Raw genomic sequence first — 10,449 nt, 5'->3', positions numbered from 1 at the left:
ACAAAGTAAACTACTATTCCATTTCATGATTCACCCTTAAATTGTCCAAACGTAGATCTACGTTCACTTGCGTAGCGCTCTGAATATTTGTTTTTTTTTTTTTTTTAAATGAGCGCATTTCTCTCGGCATCCCCAAATTTTGCCATACTGCGCACTGAGTGCACAGACCCGTTCTCTCATGTCTAGGCAACTCAAGCCTATCATGCCAAAGTTGAAAGCATTTAAAACAAAACTTAGATCTACATTCAGAGCGCTACACACGTGAATGTAGATCTACATTTGGACAGTTCAAGGGTTAAAAGTGGCAAAATGTTATCTACACATTCCATTAAAGATACCAACCTTCAAAGTAGGATACATTAAGTATTGAAATTTTGAAGCCAATCACAAGCCTGTCTTCACTTATCATAGAACCAAAATTTAGGAATGGACTATGTAGCACTGCAAAAACGTAAATGTTAAAAAAAAAAAAAAAAATGGCTGGCATTAATTTTGTTTTTAATTTGTATTCCATTTAATGTTCTCTACTTCCTGGAGAAGTGCTAAGCCTGCTGAGGTCATATAGCACCTGGAGAATAGAAGGAATTCTCACCAGCATCAAGGAACCACTCTAGAGGGGCATTTTTGCATATAAAATGGTCAAACCTGCATCTAGACATCTTAAATTTTTACTCTGCTGCCATAATTTTTTTGGCAACTTCTTTTTTTGAATACCTGAAGCTCCACCACTGAGGATTTTTTTTAAAGTTATTCAAGCCATTACAATAAGATGGGAATTTGTAACAATTTCCAACATAATGGAAACAAGCTCAAAATAATGCTCATATTGTTAAAGATACACAAACCCTAAGCTTTAGTACTTACCAAAGAATTTGACCACATCCTCCACCGTCGCTGACCAGGGCAGACCACGGACCCTGACAACATTTTCTTCTTCACCTTCACCCATTTTTGTTTGCTTTTCGTCTTCTGCAAGGATAAAGGGAATTAAGTCAAAAGATGGAAGCCACACACCAAATCTTTAGCAGTCTAGTTTAATTTTTAACACATCAGCCATCTCCTACCAAGGTTGGGGGTGACTCAAAGAAACACCTTCCCAATCCTTCATTCAAACACTGTCTTGCCAGAAGCTTGCCAACATCCCTACCCCACCTTTAGAGTGCAGGCACTGTACTTTCCCACCTCCAGGACTTAAATCCAGCTAACTGGTTTCCCAAAATCCCTTCTTAAATGTTATCTTGTTCACATTAAACAGGTCAAATCATAACCGAGTCCCTCTGCTCCTATCTCGCATGCTTACACAAGCCCCCAGCACCTGCAAACTTTCATTACCCCCTCCTTCCAATCTTTCCTGGGCCATCCCTTACCCCACCTTCCCTCTACCAGATTTATACGCCTTCTTAGTCACCCTATTTTATTCCATCTACTGTATGCAATGTAATGTATGTATGTATGTATATATATGTATGCGCAATGGTACCCCGAGTTTCATCCATAGTTCGTTCCAGGTTGTTCGAGTGCCGTTACCGAATAAATGTGTTCCCATAAGGAAAAAATGTAAATTAGGTTGGTCTGTTTCACACCCCAAAAAATACACTTACAAGAGCACTTACATAACTGTTCGAGTTGGGAGCTGTATGAAACTTGGGGTACCACTGTACAGTGGATCCCCGGTATTCGATAAATCTGGTATTCGATGCATTTTAACAAAATTTTCACCTCTGTATTCGATCGAAAACCCGGTATTTGATACGATTCGTACGAGATGTGTCCGCGTGTGGCCTGAACTGCCCCGTGTGTGCCAGTATTTACAAGCCAGCCAGTGTGCGCGCATCTAAGGATACCTTCGGTACATTCCATATTATCATTGTTTTTGGTGCTTGTTTCTGCAAAATAAGTCACCCTGGGCCCCAAGAAAGCTTCTAGTGCCAACCCTGTGGTAAAAAGGGCAAGAATTAGTATGGAAATTAAGAAAGATTTTGAAGGGTTTGGGGTTAACCCTGAGAAGTCTATGCCAGTTGTGGAATCCATTGTGCCTACTTCAAAAATTAAGGAAATGTGTGCAAAGTGGGTTGAACTGCAAACCTTTATGGATGAAAATCACCCTAACACAGCTATTGCAAGCCGTGCTGGTGACTATTACAATGACAATGTTGTGACCCATTTTAGACAAATCGTAAAGGAATGGGAGGTACGGAGCTCTATAGACAGATTTGTTGTGCGACAGAGGTCCAGTGACTCTCAAGCTGGTCCTAGTGGCATTAAAAGAAGAAGGGAAGTAACCCCAGAAAAGGACTTGCTACCTCAAGTCCTAATGGAAGGGGATTCCCCTTCTAAACACTAACACCATCCACACTCTCCCCTCCTCCCATCCCATCAATCATCACCAGATCTTCTTTAAAGATAAGTGTCAATTATTCTATTGTTATTGTTGTTATTGTAACTATTTTATTGCATTAAACTTAATATTTCATGTGGTAAAATATTTTTTCATACTTTTGGGTGTCTTGCACGGATTAATTTGATTTCCATTATTTCTTATGGGGAAAATTGATCCGCTTTTCGATATTTTCGGTATTCGATGAGCTCTCAGGAACAGATTAATATCAAATACCGGGGGTCCACTGTATATACGTATGTTCAAACCACCTCAACAACCCCTCCACCACCCTTTAACCCTTTGAGGGTCGACAGGCCCTCTCTGAAACTCGTTCTCAGGGTCGGCCAAATTTAAAAAAAAAAAAAATATTTTCTCTTATGAAAAGATAGAGAATCTTTTCCCGATCATAAAGACACCAAAAGTTTGAAATTTGATAGAAAACTTACGGAATTATGCTCTCGCAAAGTTAGCGGTCTCGGCGATGTTTACGCATCGGCGATATTGCCCACTTTGAGCCCCATTTTCGGCCAATTTCACTGTACTAGTCGACAAAAAACATGAATATTTCGCTAGAACTCCACTTTTTCTATCAAATGGGTGCAAGAAACCACCCATTTATAAATTCAACTATCCAGTACAGTGGTCAGAATTTAGCAATTTTGCCAATTTCACACAAATTTCAAAAGATGCCAATTTCCAAATAGGGTCCAGAATAAACAAGAAAGACATTCCTGGCACTAAAATGACATTTCCTCTAGTCATTAGTCACGTCTCAAGGCCCCTCTTATATTCTTTTGCTTTCCACTTTGAATTTTTATTCTCACAAAAAATATAAGATTTACTGTTATGCAGACTACTGCATTAGTGTAAAAAATGGTATAAATATTATTGGTGCACTTGTAAAAGAATATTAGACTCACCAGTTGACGTGTATTGCACGCTTGGCACGATTTGTTTACTTTTGAAGTTTGGTAAAAATCAAACATTTCTGCTACTTTGAGCTCAATTTCAAGGCACCTTTCATTGTAAAACCAGTCAAAATCATCTCAATTTCTGTAATATATCTTCCATTCTATAAAAATGAGACCAAGAAAACTAGAATACAACAATAAATACCATACGAAAATACACTGCAAAGTCGCCGATTTATTAAAAAAAAAATGGTCAAAGTTTTTTTTTTCTCATTATGCACTGTGTGCTGCAGGATTTTTTTTAGACTGTGCACACTGACCACATAGACCCATTCTTTCATATGAAGGCCTACCAGCTTTCTCCCACTAGATTTGAGGCCGCTAGAATTTATGAGTACTAGTACGTCAAAAAACCCTACGCGGAAAACGTACTAATACGACCAAAACCCTCAAAGGGTTAAATACTTATGGTAACCCCACACCAAATGTTTAGCTAAGTTTTGAAGTTCTCTGTATAATATTCACATCAAGTTACCTTCAAGAGTAATATCTCTGCTGCCTCTAACCTCCTCGCTGAAATGTTTAACCCCTTCATTGTCTGTGACTCAGTACTACGGGTCTGAGGTCACTGTCCATGCCATAGTACTATGGGTTTAAGATCACTGTCCAAGCCATAGTACCACGTCATGAGCTCAGCGCACTCATAAGCTTTGAGCGGTAAATTTGGGCCTAGACAAGATAATGGGTTTATGCAGTAAGTGTGCATCATATAAAAAAATCCTGCAGCATGCAATGCACGAGAAAAAACTGACTTTCTGGTTTAAAACAGCAACTCTGGAGTGTATTTTTATATGGTTTTTATGATTGTATTCTCAATTTCTTGGTCTCATTTGATAGAATGAAGATACATTACAGAAAGAGATGATTTTGATTGATTTCAGGACTGAAAATAAGCTTTATATTGAAGTCACAGTAGCAGAAATGTTCGATTTTTGCAAATATTCAAGAGTAAACAAATAACATCGTTTGTCCAATACATGTCCAAATGGTGGGTTTAATATGCACTCAAATGCACTGTTATTATTTATACAATTACTACAATACTGCATAACAGTAAATCTTTAATTTTTTTTAATTAAAAACAAAAAAATTGTGTGAAAAATTAAAAATGGAATTCACTTATAAAGCCTGGGAACGTAACTAAGAGGAAATGTCACTTTATTACCAGGAATGCCTGCCTTGTTTATTCTGGACCCTATTTTGAAATTTGAATAAAATTGGCCCTATTACTAACTTCTGGTCACTTTGACTCACGAAATCGTAATGACAATTGCAAACAAACCACACCACGGGCGGGGATAGAACCCGTGATCAGAGAGTCAAAACTCCAGACCGTCACGTTAGCCACTGGACCAGCTAGTCACAATAAGATTTGTCCAACTAGGTATATTTCTACACCATAGGAAGGTTAGCACAGGCACCACTGTGACCACAAATGCAAGTTTTTACAGATGAATCTCCAGCAAGCGTGGCCGTGACAAACTCTAGCTCAAGTCCCCTAAAAGCAGTCAACATGACTCACGAAATCGTAATGACACGATTGCCAACAAACCATACCACAGGCAGGTATAGAACCCGCGATCAGGCTCTCAAAACTCCAGACCGTCGCATTAGCCACTGGACCAGCCTTTGTGGTCACAGTGGTGCCTACACTAACCTTCCTATGGTGTAGAAATATAACTAGTTGGGCGAATCTTATTGTGGCTAGCTGGTCCAGTGGCTAACGTGACAGTCTAGAGTTTTGAGACTTTCTGATTGCAGGTTCTATTCCCGCCCGTGGTATGGTTTCTGGTCACTTGATTGGGTAGTTGAAATAGTTGACTGCGCAGTTTCTTGTGCTCAGTCAATAAAGTGGAAGACATGCTAGCAACATACTTAATCTGGCCTAGACTAAAACAGAAAGTGGGCAAAATCACTGATGTGTAAATATCAGACAAAATTCACAAAAAGCATAATTTTGTCAATTTTCCATCAAATTTCATACTTTTGGTTTCATTACCTTCAGAAAAAGATTCTCTATCATTTCATAAGAATTTATTTTTTCTTTGGAAAATTCTTGGACACACACAAACTCTCAGATCAGGGTCCAGACAATGAAAGGGTTAAAACCTATACTTCATACCCATACGTTACAACTACACTTTTTTGTCTCTCTGGATAAGGTACTTTGTCTATAAAAATGCCTCTGTGCACCACCCATCTTCCCTCCCCCCCTCGTAAATTCCAGGGCGGTTACAGGATAGTAACATCTTATTGATCTCCACATTGCACAAATGACCCACACATAAGAGGGGGAGCTTACAACAACGTTTCGAACTAACTTGGACCACTTACTGTGATTTTGTAAATGGTCCAAGTCAGATCGAAACATCATAAGCTCCCCTCTCCTATGTGTGGGTTATTTGTGTATTTTTCCTGCCACAGCACTGTGCTTTTTTTTCTTATTCTCCACACTGGTTCGAGCAACATTCACAATAACTAGTGGTTGCAGATCAAGTAGTCTAGCCCCACACGTTTATCGTGCCCATAGCTTCCCTGTTTTTCACTGAGGACTGGTTACCAGTGGTACTCCACGTGAGTCAGCCTTGGGCCTTTTACTGTTCACAATAAACAAACGGGAATAGCAAGTTTGCCAACACTAAAATAGGCTATCAAATTCTGAATGACACTACCACATACTGACCTAAATAGGTCAATGTGGTTGGAGAAATAGCAGATGCAGTTTAATATAGACAAATATAAGGTTCTAGTCCTGTTAAAGGAAAATTATTATGGCACCTAAAAACTAGATGTACTGTAGATTTCAAACAATGCAAAAATGATTTAGGCGTGCTAGTTAGCAGTAATCTAAATCCAAGACAACAGTGCATAAGTGTTAGCAATAAAGCTAATAGCATTCTTTACTTCATATTCAGAAGTATAATTAATACAAGTCCTAAAATTATACATTAACTTTATGAAACCTTGGTAAGGACTCATTTAGATTATGCTGCACAGTTCTGCCTATTACAGTGGACATAAATCTGCTAAAGACACAAAGAATATGATGATCCCGTGTTCACCAAAAACCAGCACTTAGAGAAAAGTTAAGATAACATTTCAGTTCATCCTAAACCACTGTCAAATCATGATCAAGTGACAATGACCCAGAACATCCCAAAGTTCTTCTACGTGAGAGTTTTGGGTAAACGGTTCCAGCCACGGTACCAAGACATTTTTTATGATGCTGTGTACGGGAAATTTTTCGTACGAGGTTAAACTGAGGGTACATACTTAAACTGCCCTCTCTGGAAAAGGAGTAAACGCATAGAGAATATGATTTAAGAGTAGAAATGAAAGACAGAAATAAAGGAGATATAAATAACATGCTGTAAATACCTAACCAAGACAGGACTTGCAGCAAAGAGTTAAAGTTGGAAAACTTAAGTTTAGCAAGGATACTGGAAAGTACTGGTTTGTCAACAGTAGTGGAGTGGACGAAACTCCCAAGTAGCACTATTGAGGCAAAAAACCTTTGGTAGCTTTAAAAATGGTTGGACAGGCACTTGCCTAGCAGGAACCTGCCGCAGTGCTCCACATCCCTCACTCCAATACATTATGGTAGTCTGCAAATTTGGGACTTAGCCTTTAAACATACCAACTACATTACCACGTCTCTTGCCTGCTTTCCTGAGGAAGTTTATTTATAATTAAGCACAGGTACACGTAAGTACAATTATCATAGTGTCAATTACCTAGGATGACCAAAAAAAAAAACTCAAAGGTGACTTATTTCTAATTTCCGAGGTATTCCCAGTAGCTTAAATGTTTTATTGGGTCTATGTTAGTGGATGTGACTTTGACCTGACTACTTTAGTCCATTAAGTGGCAGACCTGCCTAGCATGAACCAGTAGGCCTGCTGCAGTACTCCTTTCATGTTGACAATACCTAAGCCAACCTGAAGTTGATATGGGTCTGGCAAGACTGTTTACATTTGATGTAATCAGCCCAAGAAGCATCAATTATAACCATTCACTGGCGCTGAAGTGCTGCACGTCGACTAATTAAGTTTATTCAGGTACAAGTATAATTATCATACACTGTAACGTGGAAATTAATTAGGATAATCCTAAAAAGTCAGTGACTTATTTCCACTGGGGTCCTAGTAATATCTTATTTTATTCAAATTTCCTATATTTGCACAACTGATCCTGCCTAATAAGGGCCTGTAAGCCTGCTGCACTGCTTCTTTCTTACATTCCTTTTAATTTTTCAAAAAGGACGATCTCCACACCAGCCAAATTCTGCTGTATAGACAAAACTGGCTAAATAACGTTAGCTCAAGCTTGAGAAATCTCTTGGAGAGTGAAACGTTGCCACAATAGTGTCACTAGTTGCATGTGTCCAATACCCAACATTTTTGCTGAAAATTGTACGTTTTATTACCAAACAGTTTGTTGGAAATTTACCATTATGGCTAAATAACGCTTCTTTATATATAAATTTGTTACATTTAGTATCACTTACACAAGTGACTGGCTTAGTCAAGTAGGCCTGCTGCAGTGCTCCTTTATGTTATTAGAATAATCACATTAAGCATCAATGGTAGTATATTTCAGGCTACTTTCATACGTAAGCGCCAAACTCGTTGGCAGGTCACATGTAGCGTCTTGGGAATAGTTAGGTAATCAGATATGATCCGAGGAAGAGGTGGATATTTCAAATTCCCTGATCAAATATCCTTGGCTAGCATCTAGTCGCCCATGAGGGTGCTAATGCTGAGGTGTCGTTGGACCCACGCCGCCACACCATGTGAAATATCTTTAAAATATTCATAAATCCTTAAAAAAGCAATGCATCCATGCAGTACAAGTGCAGCAAATAAAATTTTAAGTGACTCGAATCCTTCCATCAGCATGACTCAAGAGGAACGCAAAATGACGGTAAAGTTTGTGCCCACGCGGGTGGGGAGACGCGCAACATGGCGTCCCTCTCACCCCGCCGCCGCCGGCTCATGCCACTCTTACCTCCGTCAGACATCACACAGCAGCGTCAGCACCCGGGTCGGTAGTTCTAGTGGCGTCCTCGAGGTACTGCCCGGCAGGAAGAATCACAGGAGGCCACCAATAACCCCAAAAAGTACAATGAGCGGGGCGATATACTAACCCGAGTGCGGTGCGACACCTTGGTCGTGGCGAGGTGTGAGCGTCTCTGGTGGGGCGACGCCTAGCGGACTCCCTCTCAACCTCAGGCGGAGTAATACACCCACTAAATTCAAAATTGCAGAGTAAATTCAGGAATAAAGCTCGCACTCCTGGAGCTAGAACAATTAAAAAGACACTTCCTATTTTGGTGTGTATGAGTGTGAGTGAGTACGTGCGTGGGGTCAAGGACCCCGTATGTTACTATGGTAATCTGTGTAATTATGTATCTATACCTGTACCTAAATAAATTTAAATTCTGAGACTATTTTTTTGGGGGGGTATCCTAGGTAATTTACACTATGTATGATAATTGTACTTATGTGTACCTGTGCCTAAATAAACTTAACTTTCTGAATTGTGTTTGTGGTGGACGGTTCACTGCTCCTTGTGGGTTCACTTGGCCTACGAACTACCACTACATAAATGGTATACAGTACTGATTAGTTGATGAATAAAATATATGCTCAATACCTTTATGAAACCTCTTGGCCTACATCTTATGGCCTAAGTTTAGTGAAAGGACACAACTGCAATTAGTGCGACCTTCTATTATCGCAAAGTTTCGCTCTCCAGGAGTATTAGTTGCACTTGTGACCTATTACTTAACATATTGTCGGTAATTCTACCAATATTAATACAATCTTATGGACTGGTTGGTGAAATGTCTTGGCCTAATAGACTTGAACCTCTCAGGTTTAAGCTGTGAATAGAAAAAGCCTCCACTGCTTCCTTAAATCACCATATTTCTCATCTGTCTTTGACCTCCATCTTTATTCCCCTGTACCAGATTCTATCCTCTCGAACAGCCTGTCTTTGTCCAGTTGATTCTCAGACTCAGATTTTATGCGTCGAGATCGTATTCCCTTTACTGTCCTGGCTCCGAAAGTCTTGAGATATTACCGGGTATCACATTCCTCTGAATTCCAGGACGAGTTTTATTGCAAACATTTGAACCTTTTCTTGCATTGGCACATGCTTTACCAGGTGGAAGTTCCATGCTGAGGATATGTTTACCACCATATATGTCCCTTGCATGTTATGTATAGCTCGTAAATAGTTCTTTAGGTTCCTGAATGCTATTATAAGATTCACCAGCCTAGCATATGCTACCAGTGTGACATATTTATTGTGATTGCGATTCCAAGGTCATTTTCGTTCTGTTGTGATAAATTTGTCTCCCTTTGCCATATCCTGTCAGTGTCCCGACGCACACATAGTCAATACACCTCCAGAGAATCTTCTTAGCTGTTCTGGCACCCGGGCTGCGGCCTGAGTGCTGGGAATGGCTCAATTGGAGTCGAGTCACCATGCTTTTGTCATAGGGCTGCCCCCGTCATAGGGCTGTAAACGGTACTCCACCTGACACAAAGACGGTTCACCGCGCCCTTGCCATAGGGCTGTAAGCGGTACTCCACTTGACACCGCGCCCTTGCCACAGGGCTGCCCCCGCCATAGGGCTGTAAGAAGTACTCTACTTGACCTGCAGAAGACTTACCATGTCTTTGTCATACGGATATAAACGGTGCACTACGTGACATGAATGTTCACCGTGCCCCTGCCACAGGGCTGTTTACCTGGAGAGAGTTCCGGGGGTCAACGCCCCCGCGGCCCGGTCTGAGACCAGGCCTCCTGGTGGATCAGAGCCTGATCAACCAGGCTGTTGCTGCTGGCTGCACGCAAACCAACATACGAGCCACAGCCCGGCTGATCCGGAACTGACTTTAGGTGCTTGTCCAGTGCCAGCTTGAAGACTGCCAGGGGTCTGTTGGTAATCCCCCTTATGTGTGCTGGGAGGCAGTTGAACAGTCTTGGGCCCCTGACACTTATTGTATGGTCTCTTAACGTGCTAGTGACACCCCTGCTTTTCATTGGGGGGATGGTGCATCGTCTGCCAAGTCTTTTGCTTTCGTAGTT

At 40.7% G+C, this 10,449-nt stretch overlaps 1 protein-coding gene across 1 annotated transcript in view; it reads right to left on the bottom strand.

Moving 5' to 3' along the window:
* Window positions 1–8,557, bottom strand: part of LOC128692359 (heterogeneous nuclear ribonucleoprotein H2) — a 29,411-nt gene extending 20,854 nt beyond the window's left edge. Inside the window, exons 1-2 of the mRNA XM_053781497.2 lie at window positions 8,359–8,557; window positions 865–969 (exon numbers count right to left, since the gene is read on the bottom strand). Of these exons, the coding sequence (XP_053637472.1) occupies window positions 865–969; window positions 8,359–8,371 (118 nt within the window). The 5' untranslated portion in view covers window positions 8,372–8,557. The remainder of the gene's footprint in view (window positions 1–864; window positions 970–8,358) is intronic.
* Window positions 8,558–10,449: the final 1,892 nt, after the last annotated feature.

Source organism: Cherax quadricarinatus, chromosome 53 (genome assembly GCF_038502225.1).
Source record: "Cherax quadricarinatus isolate ZL_2023a chromosome 53, ASM3850222v1, whole genome shotgun sequence".
In the NCBI taxonomy this organism is placed as follows: Eukaryota; Metazoa; Arthropoda; class Malacostraca; order Decapoda; family Parastacidae; genus Cherax; species Cherax quadricarinatus.
Note: the sequence above shows the minus strand (reverse complement) of the source record. Positions and strands in the feature narration are given on the sequence as shown.